Source organism: Lytechinus pictus, chromosome 17 (assembly GCF_037042905.1).
Source record: "Lytechinus pictus isolate F3 Inbred chromosome 17, Lp3.0, whole genome shotgun sequence".
NCBI classification, from domain to species: domain Eukaryota; kingdom Metazoa; phylum Echinodermata; class Echinoidea; order Temnopleuroida; family Toxopneustidae; genus Lytechinus; species Lytechinus pictus.
Window position 1 is genome coordinate 4,474,028 of NC_087261.1, and position 21,725 is coordinate 4,495,752.

Sequence of the window (21,725 nt, forward strand, 5' to 3'; positions counted from 1 at the left end):
GTGAAATGAGCGAAAACTTTTGAGGGGGTCGATCTGCAGACATGGCAGAATTTCTGAGAAGCTGGAAGGGGCGAAGCGATCGATGGAAAACACACACACACACTCACACACTTGTCTTTGTGATAATAATTTTGTGACAGATTTGGACAAAACAACTTTCCTCCCCGCGCTCTCTCTCTCTCTCTATCAAAATATATGTCTTTTTGTAAACGAAAACCAAGATTTATATTTTGGGCAATTTTATACATTGTATGATTTCCGGATTCTAGACTTCTAATAGCTAGGAGTACACCGGGGGGGGGGGGGGGGGGGCACTCACTAATGCATAGTGGGTATGTGCCGCGGAGGGGACCCCCATTTTTAAACTCAAATTTCCGTTCCAGGGCATAGCATTTTCATCTTATTAAGAAAAAGAACTATAAGAAAGCCGCTCCGAAAAGCATAGCATTTTCTTCTTATCGAGAGAAAAGAAAAGAAGAAAGAAATCCGCTACAAAGCTTCGCATATTTTTCGTTACGCCGTTCCGGTCGCATTGATCCGCCACAATGAGCTGCCATTTTGGTGAAAAGCGGCCGCTGAGCGCTGTCCGACCATCGCCTCTGCGCGAACCCGTTCCAATTAAGGACCCCCGTTTTCACAAGCATTTGTAGTTCCGAAGCCCGCTCCGAGGACCCTCCTTTTTACAATAAGTCCGCTCCAAGGTCCCCGGTTTTTGTCTCGCCCGCGGCACACACCTACCAATTTTTTGGTCGAGCGCCCCCCCCCCCCGGGGAGTACACCAGATATTTCAACCCTAGCTAGGCTACACGTACGTAATAGGCCTATGCCCCCCCATATTTCGTTATTCAAATTTACTTCATCAGGGGCCGCGGAACGGTTTTCAAAGTGGGGGGGGGGGGGGCTGACCATGCAAAAAATCACAATCGTATGGTCATTTTTACGTTTTTGTACACGGTTTTGGATTTAAAAAATGGGGGAGGGCGGGCTGAAGCCCATGCACCCCCCCCCCCCCCCCCGCGGCCCCTGTTCATGAATATCCATCTTAAATGTACGGTATGTCATTAGTAAACGCATACAAAGAACTGGCTTCTACCTCCATGGTTTTACCCAACGCTGGAGAAAAAACAAAATAAAAACAAACAAACAAAATCCCGAGGTGATTCCCCGGGTGATTTCTCATGACTTCCTTGTCTTGCTCAACCGGCCGTGCATAAAGCATGCAGTGGGTGATTCGCGTTCGTAGCAGGCCGATTTCGCTCGCTTCATGTATTCCCGATATACAACAAGCCCTCTGATTGGTCAATACCAAGATTCTGGCGCGCCGTCTCCAAATTGTACTTGTGAACGGGTACGGTTCTGTGAATGTAAATTGCAACCACACTGTTTCCAATCGGAAAAAGAAGAGTTCCTTCTCTGTAAATAATTATTAATATTTGGATCGAGACTTCTCTTCGAATATGTTCAACAACCAAGGAGGTAATTACACCGTCGGCCTTAATTCATAATTATCGTGAAATATATCTTAATTCTTATCTCTCCTCTCGTGATCGAGTCTGTCAATTGAAATTTGAATGTGCAGTCGTGTGTGTGAGTGTGTGTGCTCTCACTTAGACTTAGTTAGAGAGCTTAGACTTTAGACTTAAGAGTTTTAACGTTAGACTGAGACTGAGTAAAAATGATTGGCATTATCGTGAAATTGGGAACCAGTTCCTAATTTCCACAGGACACTTTTTCACGACAAGACATGACCCACCTATCTTTTCGAGCTTGCTCACTGCTTCACCGCAGCTCAGCTGGCGCGCTGATTCTAAATAAATCGAATCCTTCAAAGAGCTTAACGTTAGTGACTTAGTCTACTCTTACTATTTTAGTTAGATCAGAAAGATTGATTTCGTCGCTGTCTTTTCTCTACTCGCCAAAATGGGAACCAGCGTGGAAAACTCCCCCATAGAGTTGTACACGCTGGTTCCCATTTTAGCGAGTAGAGTAAACAAGTTTACTCGCTGAAATGGGAACCAGCGTGTACAACTCTATGGGGAGTTTTCCATAGAGTTGTAGGCGCTGGTTCCCATTTTAGCGAGTAGAGTAAACTAGCTTACTCTACTCGCCAAAATGGGAACCAGCGTGGAAAATTCTCCATAGAGTTGTACACGCTGGTTCCCATTTCAGCGAGTAGATAAAGACAGATTACTAGTGATATTTATTTCGTTAGTGATGATTCTCTGACGAAATAAATCTGACTAATAAACTGTCTTTATCTACTCGTGAAAATGGGAACCAGCATGTATAATTCAGGAGAATTTTCTTAGATGGTTCCCATTTTGAAGAGTAGATAATATATAAAGAGAGATTGCCAATGAGATTTATTTCGTCAGTGATGATTCTGACGAAATAAATCTGACTAATAAACTGTCTTTATCTACTCGTGAAAATGGAAACCAGCATGTATAATTCAGGAGAATTTTCTTAGATGGTTCCCATTTTAAAGTGTAGATTAAACTAGTTTACTCTACTTGCTGAAATGGGAACCAGTGCGTACAACGCTATGGGGAATTTTCCATAGAGTTGTACACGCTAGTTCCCATTTCAGCGAGTAGAGTAAACTAGTTTAATCTACTTGCCAAAATGGGAACCAGCGTGAAAAATTCTCCATAGAGTTGTACACGCTGGTTCCCATTTCAGCGAGTAGATAAATACAGATTACTAGTAAACTGTCTTTATCTACTCGTGAAAATGGGAACCAGCTATGCTGGTTCCCATTTTGCTGGTTCCCATTTTCACGAGTAGATATAGAGTTTATTAAAGTGATTCATCCCCATATATATCTTGTTTGTGATTTTTAGTAAATCAATTTTGTAATCATTTTTTTTCAACATTGTGAAAGTGGCAGAGTGGTCTTGAAGAGCAGGGAAATGCGGGGTAGATGGATATAATTACAAAAATTATAATTCAGCGGAATCATCGATGTCATCTGAAAACTTGTCCACCCATGGGTAACTGAGCCCGATAAATATCGCATGAGGAAAGAGGTTACCAGTTGTGTGAGGAGCTTCGCATCGTCAACAAAGCCTCTCGCATCAATTCTTTTCAAAATCGCTGAAGCGAAGTTTCTTTACATGTCGTGGTAAAAGGAGGTACAAATTCGATTTGGTGACCAGTTCCCAAAAGCACGGAATGGCCAAATGATTTACTAACGTATGCCCCCGAGATTTCTACTTTCCTTCTAAAAGATCAAGTTAGCCCTAAGTCATGTACATGGGATACAACTTCATTTCCGACATTTCTACGATATTGATTTCATTTTTAAACAATTCAAGACAAAAAACAAGAAAAATGTAATAAAAGACAGAAAACTTGCCACCGTGTTTACGTCGCCTTCTTGATTTCATTGTCTTTCGCTTGGCGACAGTACACAAATCGCGCGGTTTGCTACACAAAGCCAGGAGGCTTCTAGAGATTAAAATCATTTACTAACGTATGCTTAAAAAAATGAAAAGTCGGGGGAGACTCGCCCGATGTTTACGCCGCCATCTTGTTTCCTATATTGTTCTTCCCCAACTTTACAGACACGCGCGTCAGTAAAAATAGATTACGTCAAGTGACCTCAATTCCCCACAGTTCACTATCTATTTTCCCCTGTAAACTGGGACGATCCCAATTTTCTGACCACGCCTCTACTGGCTACCTCACCCTCTTTGATTAGAGTCTGCTGCTTGAATCCCCCTCTTGATAGGGGAAACAGCACGCCAGAATAGTGAAAAGGGAGAGAGTTCTTAAGTCTTATTGAATCTGGGAAGAAGCTCAACTGGGCGTTGTTGCGTGTGCCTGTAATCCAAGCTACAAATTAGTTACAAATTGATGCATAGGTTCGAGGTTTGAGCCCTGGTCACGTCTTTCGGATGGTGACGTTAAGGTCGGTCCCAGACGCAAATAATCATATCTGATAGATACATGTCTGACAAAACTCAAATGCACACACACACACACGCTCTGGTAGACAAGTGTTCTGGCAAAGGGAGCAAAGCTCTTCTGAGAATGACCTCTATGCAACGATGTGGATAAGCTTTAGATTGAAGAATAATTATTACCTGTTGACTGTTGTGAACATGAATGTTTCAGCTCTTGGCTGCTCATCATAAATCATGTAAATTCTGAATGCACAAAAATTGTAAACCTCTACTCCAATAATAGCTGTAGTACCTAGTAATAATCCTCCTTGTCACATGACACTAGTAGTTGTATGTTACCCCAGCTAAGCTACATTTTATCTACAAAATCCAGGTGAACAGCTTTTTGAGGAATTCCTGTCTACCCATTTTACTCACCTAGGTTGAATGCGGCACATTGTGGATCAATTTCTTGCTGAAGAAATTACCTCATTGCTGGGATTCAAACCCATGACCCTCTGTCTCAAAGTGTGAAGACTAATCCAACAAAATGTTCCACAATTTGTAATTATTTTGTCTTTTACTTTTTTTGTCAGGTTTTGATGGATATGGTAATGACCATGGTGGAATGGGTGGAGGTGGATTTAATTCCCCAGGAGGATTCAACACACCAGGAGGATTTAACTCACCAGGAGTTGGATCATCACAGACTAAGGTATAAATAATTATATAATATGACTGGCTTTGAGGGGAATATCAAATATATGGCCCACAATATAATAATATTGACTTGAGTCTATAGTTGAGGGCAATGTGGTTCTTTTAATTGCAATATATTTGATGTTCCCTGAAAGAATAGAGAATCCATATTTTTATTATCATCTATTAATCGGACATCGAGAGAACAATTCATGAAAATTGAGAAATTTCTTTTAAGAGTATGGTTCTTTTGTGTCATGTTTATGTCAGGGGCTTAAGGCTCTGCACTTTACCATTATGACGTACTTGCAATTATAAGATCGCGTCCCTAGGGTAAAAGGATGCATATCCAGCGTCCGGATCCAGTGTTGACTTTATTGTTGCTGCGCGGATCATTACAAAGTGTATAATCTCTTTCTATGCATCCTCATATGCCCGAATAGGAGACCAGGGAAAATAAAAAGGTACATTTTGTGTCGTCTCTGCATGCAAAGTCAATAAGGGCATAGAAACTGAGCAAAATACGTATACCTATCCCTTCCTGATATTCACAAAATCTAGGGCAATACACTGTTGTAAATGACCAACTCAAATGTCTGATACATAATAATTCTTATATACCAAGGGTAGCCACTTCAGCTCTTATAAACTATCCCAACATTCCCTGCATAACATGTAATAAATTGAGTGCCTGACATTTAAAATCTTTGGTATTACTTGGCCGGGGATTGAACCCTCGACCTCCCGTTCAGGAGGTGGACTCTCTACCACTGAGCCACCATGTCTGGTATATTCTTGACTAACTTTCTATTATATAGATAGTAAAACCTCTCATAGCTATGCAATATTTTTTATAGTGTTCATGCATGGTATGTCAAATCTCATGCATACTAAAAAGTGCGCTTTCTGTGCTTAATGTCTTCAAACGTGATCTAAACTTGTGCAGTTGTACTCCAGGGCCCGTCTTACAAAGAGTTAAGATTGATTCTGATCAACCTCAACTATGGAAAGCCAGCATCACCAAATGTGTAAATGCATGTTTGTTCAAAATATTTTTTAGAAATGATGTCTATTCATAATTCAATTGTTTTCTTGAAATTTCAGTGTGCTTCTCTTTGTTCACATAGGACAGGATGTGCAAATTTCCTGTGGAAAAAATTATGACATTGATGGATTTCCATATAGTTGAGGTTGACAGGATCAATCTTAACTCTTTGTAACTTTTTGTAAGACGGGGCCCAGGAATCTCAATGATTTTATCATGACATTGTGACTGTTATTCGATGTAATATTTGTGATTTTATTATTACGTCATGAGCTTGTCAGTGACATCACAAAAATACAAATTTGTAAAGTTCTCTGTTAATTTAATGTATTTTAATAGAACTTTTATCCAATGTTTTTATTTCATTTTTTTTGCTTTTGTTAAAATCAACTTATGTTTTAATAGGCTGAACTTCCTATTTAAGAGGATATATTTCATTGGATGCAAGAAGAGATCAGACTGTAACAGGGCATTGATTAATTCATATTGAAATTTGAAAATAAATCTTACTATTCAACTGTTCAAGTGTTGTTGGAGTTTGGGATGGTGGTTGCAGAGAGTTATGTTAATACATGTCATTGCTACCCTTATTTTGAAATTAACCTTTGTATTCAAGTATTAATTCACATTTTCTTTTATCCCTTGATATTATTGCAGGCAAAAAGAGCACAGAAGATAATACCCTGTAATATTGCACAGATCATGCAAGCAACACAGAATGAAAATGACTTCAAAATTGGAGATGTCGAAATTCATCAGGTAATGACTGGTGAAAATAGGCACAATGTTTTTAGAAAGCGGTGGATAGAAAAGTCCTGTAAAGCTGAAAGATGCATGCATGAATTTGATTGCCCTATAGGGGCAGTGTATCGTTCACTCATGGTGCATTCCATTATACTTTATCCATCCAGTGGATTTACCCACTTTTCAAAGAGAATTGAATGCTCTATTCAGGAGCCACCACTGCCATTTTGTGAGTGGCTGGTCTAAGTGCACTAAGACTCCATGTTTTAGGATATCTGTTATTAGAGGTCATTCAGGACACGGATGTCCCAACTGTTGTAATAACCGTTGTAAATTAGCTTCGATTTCTTTATTGGAATTATAAAATTCATTCATTCATTATTCATTATGACAATTACCATGGTAATGGGGCTCAGCAGCCAATCAATCAAGGTTTCCATGGTAATTACATAGTTACTCTTATTAGTTAATAAAGTTATAATGGTATAGTTACCATACTTGTATGAAATGGACACTTGGTCTTTATAGACGGGGTAATGATTAGGCCAAGTATTAAAAGTGGCTTCAGTAACTCTGCAACATACTGCATTTGAAAAGTAAATGCTGGTAAAACTTTGAATAATGATAGCTATATAAATGCTAAAATTATATTTGGGTATGATATTTTTTTTTGCTGTATTAGAATCTAATTTTCAGCTTTTTCTTCTCTTTCTAATCATGTATCATGTTATTGCCAACATTTCCAATGAGAAGGTTTATGTAAAGGAGTCATTACCTCTTTGGGTTAGAGATATTCTTGTTGCTCATTTGGGTTGAATTTGAGTCCTTTCATTTTTTTTTTACTGAGGGTAGAGAAAGATAGCTACATTTTTGTTTTGTGTTCTAAAGTTTGATTTTTGAAGACCAAATTAAGTATTCTGGTCTGCTGGAGAGAACCTTTCCTCCTGGTTGCTTTTCAACTTCATGGTCGATTTTTATTTATAAAATATATTTCAATGTTCATACATGTAGAGCTGCCACATCATATGATTAAATTTTGTATCAGGGAATAATTTTCCTAGTATGGCAACACAATTTGCTACGTGTGGCAGCTACTTAACTTTCATGTATATAGCATGTTTTTTATATTTTTTTAAAAACATGTTTACAAGTATTTGATTTAAAGTAACAAATGTGAGAAACAAAATTATTCCTCTTTTATGATTTATGTCTTTATTTATAGGTGTGCATTGTAGCAGTTATTAGGAAGGCAGAGATGTCCGCCACAAACATTGTATATGAAGTTGATGATATGTCAGGACCTGTCATGGAGATCAGGCAATGGATTGATTCAGATGTAAGTTGTATCCGGTTGTGTTTCAAATAGAGTACAGTGCAAATTAAAGTCTGTTTTATGTGCAGGTGACTGCATACAGTATATAACGCATTGCCTGATTGATGAGATGCATTATCATGCCTCCCTGGAGCATGATCTAACGAATGCAATGATGCATTTAGGCCCTGTCACATCGTTCCCTGCAAGCTTTGTGGGTGAGTTGCGGGATATTGCCCGCAACTCGCAACAAAGTTTTGAGCATCTTCAAAACTTTTCTACATGCAAATCAGACTTTCGTGCACTTCTGTGGCAACTGTGTGTGGGATGCATGCGAGATACTGTCATCGCGGGTGACCTGCGTGTAACAATAATAGTTACCCGCAAGGCTTGCACGGAACGATGTAACAGGGCCTTTGTATACTGCACAGAGTAAGAATTTACAAGTGACTTTCAACCACATGTAATTCGCTGTGAAATCTCCTATTTTCCATAGATCTGTTTGTAAAGTTACGCATGACTTTAATACGAACTACTTGAAAATGTTCTTGTGCTTTTGAGATTCCCCAGTCTTTCAACAAAGTGGGGACAGATAGCCATACATTTAATCATAGTAAATTTTTGACAAATAGGGTATTTAAATACATATTAAAACAAGATGTTTTAATCATATTTTGACGTGATAGGCTGATGGGAATAAAAATGATATGGAATCTGACAAAGCTACATTTCAGTAGGGGTAGTTGGCATTGCAATAAATTAATATCTGCTTTGTGAATTGGCCCCAGGGGGCTGTTTCATAGAGCTGTTCGTAAGTTAAGAGCAACTTTAAGAACGATGGTGAACCTTACGTGCTAAACCATCGCCAATGAACATTTTGGTGTATACCATTTACCACAAGAAATAGTCATCAGTTACTCTTAAAGCTAAATGAACGTAGTTGCAGTAAAACACTGATTTCGTGAGAAAGTCTGTAAAACCAAGGTAAAGTATTGATATATCATCGTGGATCTAGATCTGGTACAGTTACATAAACTGAACTTTGTGAAATCATAATTTCTAGCTAAAAAACGATCACACTGAAGATCGCCAACACAGATAGGCACACGTGGGACAGTGTATTATTATTGCTGGAATAAAGATCCGACGGAAGTGACCGAATCCGCGCTTATTTTGCTTATTTCTCAGCAATTACACAATTTCTTCCAGAATCCTTTGGCACATATTTTTTATTCATACAAACAGACACTTTGGTGATCATTATATTAAATTCTGTAAAAAGTCATTTTGAGATCGTTCCCACAACTGGAATTTATCTTTAAAGTCGCTCTTAAATTTATACAAACAGCTTTATGAAACACCCACCAGGGGCAAGTAACACAAATCATCGCACTTGACCATATAGTAAGTTGATTTGTTTGGTTGATCAAGGGTAAAATAAGCCCCATTTTCTCATTGCTGCATCTCACAGTACCAATATTTAGCTTTGTCAAATTACTTTTGATAACCATCCATTGACTTTTATTGATTATTTTATAGTGTGAGAAGCGATTTTAACGACAATTATTAAGCATTCTAATTTGTCCCTCCAATCTTATTCAGGAGTCGAGTATGGATCAGCAACCCACAGTTCATGAAGAAAACACATACATCAAGGTGTCTGGTAATGTCAGGGCATTTGGTGGAAAACGAAGCATCGGTCCTTTCAGAATAGCACCCATCTCAGACCTCAACCAAATCACGATGCACATGGCGGAGGTTGTACAAGCACATATGTTGCTCAGCAAAATGGCAAATGCAGTGAGTATTATTATTTATCCAACAGACAAGCTTTTACTCTATTCAATTGGCAGAATATGTTATTTTTTCCGTGAATTTCCCCCCATTTTTTTTTTTTTTACAAACATTTCTCTTTATAGTATCCACTCTTGTGTATACCTTTGAGAGAATGTTTTCATATGTTTGCAGAAAATTTCCTTTTCATTTGATAATTTTTTTGAAGTTCCTTCACCATAAACAGTAGAATAAGCTTTTAATCATAGAAAAACATGTGAGAATATTATCTTGCCCTGATGAGATTTGAAACCAGGGGCCTTGTTCTCACGGCCAGAGCTCTATCAACAGGGCCATGGGATCGGATCCTGGTGAGGGCAAGGTAATTTTCTCACATTATTTTTGTGAGTATTATCAATCCTCCATTTTATGATTTAAATAATAAATCTATATATTGCCAATATTGCTATTAATATTGATATTTTTCATCAATGTAGCAAAATGGAAACATCAGCGGGGGAAGCATGAACCAGAACCAGTACAGAACACCGGTGAAAGGAGGGATGATGGGAGGGGATATGATGGGAGGAGGAATGATGGCACCTAATAATGGTCTCAACAATGTACAAACACAGGTATGTAGAGATGATTGTGGAGGTAGGTGGTGATGGTGGTGATGATGATGATGATAATGGTGATGGTGGTGGTGGTGGTGGTGGCGATGGTGGTGATGATGATGGTTGTGGTGGTGGTTGTGGTGGTGGTGGTGATGATGATGATGATGGTGGTGGTGGTGGTGATGATGATAATGGTGATGGTGGTGGTGGTGATGATAATGGTGATGGTGGTGGTGGTGGTGATGATGGTGATGGTGATTGTGATGATGATGATGATGAGGAGGAGGATGATCATGATGATCATGATGGTGGTGGTGATGGTGGTGGTGGTGGTGATGATGATGATGAGTGTGATGATGTTGATGGTAGTGGTGGCTTAATGAAAGCTTTATTGTTAAAAGATGGAGATTGATTTTAAAAATTGAGAAAATAGTACACCGTTAATGCATCTTAAATGTGAATTTGATTTAATATTTATATCCAGGGTTTTTGTGTGTGTTTGCTTATATCCTTCAGATTCACCAGTTGATAACGAGTTGTCATGACGAAGAAGGGATCAGTATGGATTATCTTTCCACGCAGCTCAAAGGAATATCAAGAGATTCTATCAGGTAAAATCTTTGAAATAACTCAATATGATAATAATTGCTGGATTTATATAGCTCTTTTCAAGCGCATACAAAGACCAACTAGTATTACCCAGGCTTTAGCTTGATTCTTCAGCAGTGCTCAATGCATTCAAATAGATACATGTAATCCTGCCAGGTATCTATTCACAAATTTGGTTCAGTGCAGTGTAATGAGGATAATGTCTTGCTGATGGAAAACACACCCTGGCTGGGTTTTGAACCCATGACCCTCTGTTAAACCCTTTGAACCCTGAATTATTAGGGGCGGTGGTGACCCATACCCTGAATTATTTGCACTATGGACCACATTCACAAACTCCCATGATTCGAGACCTAACGGCATCTTCCCCCAGCTAGAACCAGGACCGGCCCGGCTGAAGTTGTTTAGCTTCTCGTAGACCTAGTCTACAAACAGAAATATCAACTTTAGTGTCTGTTTTGGGCTCAAAATCTCTGTTTTCACTAAAGTCAGATATATCAATTGCTTCCCCATAGTAAGCACATGACTCGCCGCGTGTTACACCGTGTATTACCACACATACGACACAAGCAACCGCAGAAAAGTGGCATATTTTGCCATTTTTTAATGCTAAATCCTTCCGAAATCATTGCTAATCTTGACTGAAATTATCGACTAAATATTCTTACCCGTACTTGAAAGATGACATCATTTTTAAAAGATCACCTGACATTTAGAATCCATGTTTTTGAAGTCACGTGGCTGTATATGCGTGTTCACTGGTAGGCCGGTCAGGTTCAAAGGGTTAAGAAAGATGAGAGTCAGAACTACTAGACCATGATGTGCCCAATACATGAATGTCCATAATTCTGCAAAAATGAATTTTGAAATGTTTATTGAATTTGATAAAGTAGACTCTAAGCTTTAACATGATATATAATTGATATGCCGAAATTGTTTTGAAAAAATAACTCGTACAAGTATTTGATTGAATGAACATGAATTTCAGAGAAAGAGCCTCAAATAATGAGGAGAAAACCAGGTTCATAGTTTGAGGTATGCTCAAGCTTGATTAGTGTAAACTTCAAGTCCAGAAAGAAATCTTTCTGGACTTGCAGTCTGAGTAAGTGGCAAGGGCCAGAAGAAATGATCTCTTGTATGTATTTTCAGCCTCAAATAATTAAGAGATTAGTCCAATTACAGAGAGGCTATAGCCACTCACATCAATTTGTTTCAGTATTCAAAGTCACAAAACTAAAAAGAAATACCAATAAAAATGAGAAGGGATTAAGCAAACTTCCCCGTTTGTCTTTCACGGGCAATGGGGCTATAGCCTCTCTGTGACTGGACCAATCTCTTAATTATTGACATGTCCTTATATTAGTAAAGATTATGGAAGCTAGCTTGTGTAAAAATATTGTTCAGTGTAGTTTGTGTAGTGCTCTTGTAAAGTTTGATAACTTTCTTTTGGATCCTAGTTAAGATATACAGATGTTGATTATTATGTGTGTGAAGTGTAAATTTTCCATTCCTTCTTCTTTTAATCAATTACCACAAGTACCACGCTATAGCACCATACTTGGGATGAGAAAGAATTTACATTGGCAATATAATATGAAAATGTCTTTAGAATAATGAATGAATGTATGAATTACAATTTACACTATTTTTCCCCCATGATTTCCAGGAAAGCTGTTGAATTTTTGAGCAGCGAGGGACACATCTATTCCACCATTGACGACGATCATTTCAAGTCAACAGAGAGCTGAACTCCTCCCTATTCCTGACCCCCACCCCTTCCCCACCTCTTCCCTACCCCTTCTAAACCCTTTCAACCCCAAATGATGATGTAACACTGGAAGGATGAAGCCACTCTACGGTAACATGCATATGACAAGCCATCTTACCATCATATTTCTGAATATCAAGAATTAAAACTCTTTCGAGATAAAGAAATATGATTGAGTATCAAAACGGCTTGCCATACAAAATCGGTATATGCTGGGTAGAACGTCCAGGGTCCTATAACCTTAAGGTCAGAGATTAATCGTACACTTGATTTTCACAATAAATTGTACATTGTAATCAATGCAATCAATCTATAACAAGATGTTCCATGATGATTGGTGTTACCGCCCCATAACCATTTACAAGCTCTACCATCAAGATATAGTTTGTTCTTCCTTAGTTGACTCCCGGGTTCTGTTAATTCCTGTAGGCTTTTTACAAGGTTCACCTGGTTCCACTAGGCAATAGATTAACCCGAAGACTTCTAAATTCTGTAATTCCTGTAGGCTTTTTACAAGGTTCACCTGGTTCCACTAGGCAATGGATTAACCTGAAGACTTCTAAATTCTGTAATTCCTGTAGGCTTTTTACAAGGTTCACCTGGTTCCACTAGGCAATGGATTAACCTGAAGACTTCTAAATTCTGTAATTCCTGTAGGCTTTTTACAAGGTTCACCTGGTTCCACTAGGCAATGGATTAACCTGAAGACTTCTAAATTCTGTAATTCCTGTAGGCTTCGTACAAGGTTCACCTGGTTCCACTAGGCAATGGATTAACCTGAAGACTTCTAAATTCTGTAATTCCTATAGACTTTGTACATGGAAAACCTGGTTCCAGTAGGAAATGGGTTAAGCTGATGACTTCTAAATTCTGTAATTCCTATAGACTTTGTACATGGAAAACCTGGTTCCAGTAGGAAATGGGTTATTCTGTTAACTACTCAGTTCTGTAGTTCACTTTGGCTATGTACAGGGACCAAGTAGGCAGTGGGTTAACCTGTTGACTAGTGAATTCTGTAATACTCACAGACTTTGTTCGGGGGCCATGAGGGTCCAAGTTGGTAACAGATAAAGAGTATCAGAGGAATTGCAGCTTTTTAGAGTACTCAAGTTTAACATGTTTTTGCTCACAAATTATTATATCTGTGATTGTAGATATGTATTCCAACACACATACAGAATGTATGCTTTCAGCAAAACAATTTCCTGTTCCTGTACAAGTGGACTTTATCTAATCTTTTTGTAGCCTTTGTTGAAAACATTGTTTTGAAATATTTGGGGGAATGCTGTTACATTTTGTTGTTGTTGCAAATCTCCTGGTACAAATATTTATAATCTTTGTAAACATTGGGAGATTTTGTTACAGAGTGGTATGTAATAAAGATATTCATTTTAGAATGTCATGATTTTAATGTGATTGTGATAATCATGATTATCATTTCGCAGTTTTCATATGCTTTAAAGATGTTTTTTAAAATTTTCATTATTCTGCAATTTATATCACCCTTTCGTGTCATAAAGAGCCTTGATGTCTATGCTAAATGAGTCTCCAGCTCTAATCTACGGATGCCTTGTTCAAGGATTTCTTGTTGGTTACCATCACTGTACTGTATTAGACCGAGACATCACTTCGGTATCCTCTTTGAGGGAGAAAGACTACAATTTTTAACAAAATGTCTTCCGATTCATGTATAAATTACCCTTCATGGTAGTTTGTTTTGTATCATCCATATTTTTTAAACATGTTTTCAAATTTCATGTAAATCCTCAGTTTGTCATCCACCTGTGGAACTAATGCTCACAATGCATGTGTAGCATTTTGATTGAAAGGAAAATTGTCATTGACTTATATAATAGATTATTGAGAACTTAGAGAGAAGTTGCCTTTTTTCCAAACAAGCACAAAATTTTTTATAACAGCTTTAGATTTGGGATACTCCACAATTTAATGTGTAATAAGTCCTTGAAATGGACTCAACAGCGACATTTTCTTTATTCCTGGTCATTAGGGGTCAGCGCTTGGTCTGCTGCTAGTCTGGTGATGGTCAATATCACTATGATAGGGGTATAAAGATTACTTCTCAAAATACAGGAAAGTACTCACATGATTTCAGCTTTACTTTGTAAATAATATAACAAACAGTTTACAAACCAATAAAGGTTCCATTCCAATAATGATATGGTCAATAAAGTTTGTACATACATGTATATCAAGTAAAATATGATTGAATGTTCTTTGTTCATTTTGTTTGTGTCAAAATAACTTCAGCTTGGGTGATTCAAAAATGTAAAAAAAAATGTGAGGGGTGGGGGGCACTATGGCGGACTGCAGGATCAATTCGCGATGGTAGGAAAGGATGTTATCTCAAATTATGGGGTTGCATGGCTGAAATTTACCCAATGGGTGTTGCAAGAAAGTTGTGTTGTAATTGATTGCAAATCAACTGCAAATTGCAGCTGAAACTGATTGACTGCAACTAGCAATCTGTCGTTAATCTGTGTTGCTAGAAACAGGCTTGCGATCTAACACAAGTTTCTTTCAACTGCCCATTAATCTGTACAGTTTATTTTATATTACTAGTATATCGTTTGATTATGCTAATTTTTGTGTAAAATTAGAACTTTGCTGTAAATCTATCACTAAGGCCCTTGAACTGCAATTTTTTTGGCTAGAGATTCTTCATAAAATTGATCAAACACATTCAAATTTGATGCTTATGTTTTTTTTTAAATATGTTGTGTATTTCGTTGGGTTTTCTGATTTTTTTTTGATGGAAATTTTTGGCAATACTTTTCCAGTAATATGAATTTTATCAATTTTCTACCCAGTAAAAGAATGATAGTTCTTAATTTAAGCTAGAAAATAATTTTCAATGGATTTATACATGAAATCACCATATAGTATCCCGTAATTAGTAACCAACTGGAATAAAATTATTGGAAATGGTTTTTTGACTGATTTGAGTAGGTATGGGTGTCAACATTTACCAAAAAAAAGTTAGGAGGAATACGGGTTGGGGAAAGTGCTTTTTTTCAAGGTCAAAGGTCAATGACCTTTTCGTACATACTGTATAATGGTATCTCCCAGATAAAATATTACAGGTTGGTGAACATGGTGTCAAAATGCACAGATTCTTACAAGAAGATCAAATAAAATCAAATTAAGTACCTACAATGCTCATTCACCCATGAAATTCAAGGTCAAAGCCTTTCAAAGTTCAATGACCTTTATTACATTATATACCATATACGGTATAATGGTATCTCTGAGATGAAAAGGTGCAGGTTGGTGATCTAGGTGTCAAAATGCAGAGGTTCTTACAGGAAGATCAAACAAAATCAAATTAATTACCCAGAATGCACATTAAACAATAAAATTCAAGGTCAAAGCCTTCCAAAGGTCAATGACCATTTTCTACATTATATATCATATACGGTATAATGCTATCTCTGAGATGAAAAGGCGCAGGTTGGTGATCTTGGTGTCATAATGCACAGATTCTTACAAGAAGATCAAATGAAATCAAATCAAGTACCTACAATGCTCATTCACCAAATGAATGAAATTCAAGGTCAAAGCCATTCAAAGCTCAATGACCTTTTTTCACATTGTATACCATATACGGTATAATGGTATCTCTGAGATGAAAAGGTGCAGGTTGGTGATCTAGGTGTCAAAATGCAGAGGTTCTTACAGGAAGATCAAACAAAATCAAATTAATTACCCAGAATGCACATTAAACAATAAAATTCAAGGTCAAAGCCTTCCAAAGGTCAATGACCATTTTCTACATTATGTATCATACTGTATAATAGTATCTCTGAGATGAAACGGCACAGGTTGGTGATCGTTGTATCAAAATTCCCAGATTCTTACAGGAAGGTCAAATAAGATAAAGTTAATCACCTAGAATGCATAATAATCCATAACGTTCAAGGTCAAAGGTCAGTGACCTTTTTACATAGGCTATATATCGTATAAAGGTATCTCTAAGATAAAACGCTGCATGTTGGTGATTTTGATGTCAAAAAGCAATTTTTGCAAGAAGATAAAAAAGACACAAAATAATCATACAGAATAATCCAATATCCAAAGTCAAAGTCAAAAGTTGATAAATATTTATATGTCCATGCATGATTCCTCCAAAAAAGAAATTCATCCATTATATTTACATTTTATTTGTGAATAATAGAAAGAAAGATAACTATTTGTAATGAAAACTTGGAAGTCTAATAATTTCACTCTGAAATAAGGATGAAAAATGGTCATGGAAAATATATTTAGGAGTTAAAGGTCAATCAACTATGTCAAAAACGTCAGGGAATTTAAGTAAATAGGTCGATATAACGTGATTGTGGCATGTAGGTATAGTGATTCTGATGGGAAAAAGACTGACCTGCGTGGAAAAAGAACACAAATTTGATAGTTGAATCCTTGACCAATGATGATGTCAAAATACAAGTTCGAGGTAAAATTGAATCAAGATTCATCAAATAGCACTTTTTCTTATAATATACTGTAATGCATTGACAAAAGTGTAAAAAAAAAATCATGTGTGATATAATTTGAAATGGTGACAGTGGTGAAGTTACCTAAAGTAGCAGCATTTAGATATGCATTTTATAAATCTAAATCAAGGTACTAATTTCTCTGTAGCAATAGGTCACTAACCCCAAATGCTACAATCAATACTATAACACTATAACTTAATCTGTAAATGGAAAGGATAGGCCTAACTCTTATGGCAAGCATCATCCGAGAACATTTTCATATAGCCAGGGACAATGACGAAGAATTAAAATAAGGCAATCATTAGAGCTGCAGCTTTTGTCATAGATGAAGTTAAGTGTCTCAACTTCAGCAAAGAGTAATTGAACTCTTGAAAACCTTCTGACATTTTCAAGACTTTGATCTGGCCCATTCAATGAAAGCTTTACGTTCTGTCAAGGGATATCAGACCAGGATCTATATTATTACTGATAATTGCACAGCTTGATTCTCAAGGACTGGAAGTGGTGCTGTAGTTTTGTTAGGTCGATGGATGTGTACTTGTAAGCTATTATCTCCTTTTGAATTTCATTGTTATATGCCTAATTTGTGCATGATAACAATCAGTTATTCTGGACCAAAAATATGATCCTTGTACAAACTGATACCTAGTAGAAATAGCATCATGGGTGACGTACGACAGAGAGCAGATATGAAGTTTTGTCTTGCAGCATTATCATCACAAGAGATTCTGGCAGCTCGCAATGAACTGATGAAAGGTAATTAATAATAATACGGGAATTCACTTTTGTTGAAGTTGATATATATGTAATTTACTACATGTATGACAGAAGCTGCAGCTCTAATGATGGCCTTCATTTCATCATCATCATCATCCCTCTGCTGTTTGAAATGCTCTCAGATGATGCTAGCTGTGACATTAGAGTTAGACCTGTCCTATCCATTTTCAGAAGATTAAGCTTATAGTTTATAATATTTATTATAGCATTGAGGTGAGTGGCCTATCGCTGGAGAGAAAAGACACAACAACCTTGATTTAGATATAATGATGCATTAAATGCTGCTACTTAAGATAAAAATCATTTCAAATTATATACTTGATTTCATTTATTTTTTCAGTGCTTTTGGCAATGCATCGCAGTATATGAAAAAGTGTTATTTGGTTATCAACTTTTTTTACTTAATTTCCACTGATATTTTGGAAAGGGCTCATTGACCTCTGACCCCTAAATACATTCTCCATGGCCTTCATTATTTCAGACCGAAATTATGAAACCTCCATGTTTTCATTACAAATTAGACATGGTTATTTACATTATTCAGATATAAAATATGAACACAAAAGATATTGTTTTTGGTTATTTTTATGTCATATAGATTATACATGTATATTTCCTCTGATCTAGGATTTAAAGGGTGAAAGTTTATTCTTTATACTTATTTTAGTGTTTGGATTTTGGCACCAAGATCACCAACCTGCGGTGTTTTATCTCAAAGATACCATTATTATCATCTAATGTTAAAAAGGACATTGACCTTTGTCCTTGAATTTTATGGGTGAATGTGCATTCTCGATGCTTAATTTTATTCTATCTTCCTGTAAGAATATGCGTGTTTTGACACCAAGAACACCAACCTGCACCGTTTTATCTTAGAGATACAATTATATAATATGGTATATATAGTATAAAAGGTCATTGACCTTTGGCCTTAAATTTTATGCGTGAATGTGCATTCTAGGTACTTAATTTTATTCACATTGATCTTCTGGTAAGAATCTGTGCATTTTGACACCATGATCACCAACCTGTGCTTTTTCATCTCAGGGATACCATTATACAGTATGGTATATAATGTAAATATGTCATTGACCTTTGAAAAGCTTTGACCTTGAATGTTATTGGTGAACGTGCATTCTAGGTACTTAAGTTTATTTTATTTGATCTTCTTGTAAGAATCTGTACATTTTGACACCATGATCACCAGCATGTACCTTATCATCTCAGAGATACCATTATACGGTATGGTATATAATGTAAAAAAGGTCATTGACCTTTTGAAAGGCTTTGACCTTGAATTTTATAGGTGAATGTGCATTCTAGGTCATTAATTTTATTCTATTTGATATTCTGGTAAGAATTTGTGCATTTCGACACCATTATCACCAACCTGCGCCTTTCCATCTCAGAGATACCATTATACAGTATGTACGAAAAGGTCATTGACCTTGAAAAAAAGCACTTTCCCCAACCCGTATTCCTCCTAACTTTTTTTTGGTAAATGTTGACACCCATACCTACTCAAATCAGCCAAAAAACCATTTCCAATAATTTTATTCCAGATTGGCTCTTTTGTGGTCTAATTTAGGGATACTAATACATACACTTTGCATAATGTTGCATAATCTTTTAACCATACCGGGAAGATGCATTTGGTCTCAGTTGTGCACGAGAAAACTAGCCATGAAACAACCTGCGGACCTCTCACTTTAAAAATCTTTTGGGGACAAATTTTGAGGATTAGGTTGGATCATTGAAGATGGGAGCAAATGTCACATTAGAAGACTCACTACATCTACTCTACAATACACAACAAAAAATGTTCATGTGATACAGGCATTGAATGGATTGATTTTTATTGCAATTACAGAAGGATCCTGAATTATTATACAGATGCAGACATTTAGTAACAAACGTTAGTATAATAATCCATTATTTACAAATTGAAATCACAACATCAAAGAGTGATACCATCCTTCTACACTCAAACAAGTCATAATTGGGTATAAGATAAAGAAGTGGAGCTCATTCAAATGATTGGTTTAGAAGGGGGGGGGGTGTTTCACAAACGTGTAATAATAATAATAATATAATAATATTCCGCATTTATATAGCGCTTAATACATCGGAACGACGTCTCTAAGCGCTTTACAGACATATTATTACCCTGGTCATCGGATCCTTGCATGCCCGCATACAATGTATGCACCTTCTCCACTCCCTGGGGAGCATTCCAACAAGAGTTCCAAGACTCAATTGCTAGGCATACTACATATAGGCTTTCACATCCTACCGGGTACCCATTTAACACCTGGGTGGAGAGTGGCAAAGTGTGGATTAACGCCATGGTGGGATTCAAACACACGACCCTCTGATTACAAGGCGAGAGTCAGAACCGCTACACCACGACGCTTCCAAGAGGAAGTTTACCATGAAGAAAAGTTTGTTGCAAAAAAAGCAGAAAAAATAATAAAAAATATTGGTGAAGGAAATTCCATTAAAGATTAAGTAATTAGAATTTTAAGATTTGGATTTGTGACGTCATAAACGAGCAGGTGCCCCATGTTATGTAATAGAAAATTGATAAATTACCATTTTTAAATGGTTCGTGAAGACTTATTGTTTTGATAAACTTTTTGTCAGGGTGAACTTAACATCCCTTTAACTGTAACTAAAATTCACATCTGATTTTCTACAAACCTGTGGTTTATGAAGTATCGTTGAATTTGCATGAGAGTGCCGTTAAAACCAAACAACAACGCATCAGTTTCATAGAATGTGCGCTTCAGCATATTAATCAATGACAAGGTGTTTTATATCGTGTGTGCATTGGCACTCCAGCAAGACTTTAAGACTTAATGAACTCTTTGTGAAGGTATTTAATTCCCAAACATGCAATATTACGTATGACCAATCATCAGATGATGCGGATAACACAAATTATGCATTATAGCCAGGGCATTAGTGAGAATTATTAACACAGGGTACCTTTACGAACAGTGAACCTATGCCTTTAAATCCAAATAACTGCCTGCTCATACTGTACATGTATGTTTGTATGTATTACGTTCCATATTATCATCTTACCATGATCCAATAACAAGGATCCACATCATTTCATAAAACAAATAATTCTCATAATTTTGTATTAGGACATTAGTATTATTACCCACACTTGGTAACACTGAAACAGGCAAAACATCATTTGCACTATCACCTCGGGAATATAAGAACTGTTAACCAGTTGGGATTCTGCATGCAGGATGCAGTGTATGGAAAGAATGCAATAGAAAAATCCTTCAGTCTCCAATTGACTAAAAAAGTGTGGGATATTCTTACTAATGCCCTCACTAATGTGCATTATTTGAGTAATATTGCCCTCTTAGCTCTGGACGAGTGAAATAGTATACATATTCTTCTGCACAGAACTATATCGATAAAATGCATCCATCATCAAAAATCTTTAAAGGCTTGGAATGATAGTGTATCCCCTGAGAAATTCTGAGCATCATTGAAAAAATGTGAAATATACATGCAACAAAAAAGCTTTTCACCAAGATTTGACAGTGCGTGCACAGCTGGGTCGTGCTTCATAAAGGGCTTCTGATTAAAGAAAGCTTCCCTCAATGCTAACTACCATGGTAACAAACAGAAACCAAACAAAATCAAGGTTTCCATGCTAGTCATTACCATAATCGTAAGTCAACCCAGGTGAGGTAAATGGGTACCGGTAGGAAGTAATTCCTTAAAAAGCTGTGTGCGCTATGAACGCCTAGCTTAGCCGGGTAATATAGGAGCGCCTTGAGCACCTAACAAGGTGGATATGTGCGCAAAATAAATACCCTATATTATTATGAAACGGGCCCACATGCTAATGATAGGTCTGCATATTTGTAAATTATATGTAAATTAAATCACAATATATAAATCCAGCAAATCTATTTGATCAACCATACAACTGTATAAGACAAGTTCACTGAATG

General features: G+C 36.9%; 1 protein-coding gene across 1 annotated transcript; it reads left to right on the top strand.

Annotated features, from left to right (window-relative positions):
• The first annotated feature begins 1,278 nt into the window (after positions 1-1,278).
• Positions 1,279-14,678, top strand: LOC129263522 (replication protein A 32 kDa subunit-B-like). Its single transcript, XM_064112101.1, has 8 exons — positions 1,279-1,476; positions 4,484-4,602; positions 6,289-6,390; positions 7,598-7,711; positions 9,290-9,487; positions 9,958-10,095; positions 10,594-10,688; positions 12,353-14,678. Exons 1-8 carry the CDS (start codon positions 1,458-1,460, stop codon positions 12,432-12,434), a joined length of 867 nt encoding a protein of 288 aa, XP_063968171.1. The 5' UTR covers positions 1,279-1,457; the 3' UTR covers positions 12,435-14,678.
• Positions 14,679-21,725: the final 7,047 nt, after the last annotated feature.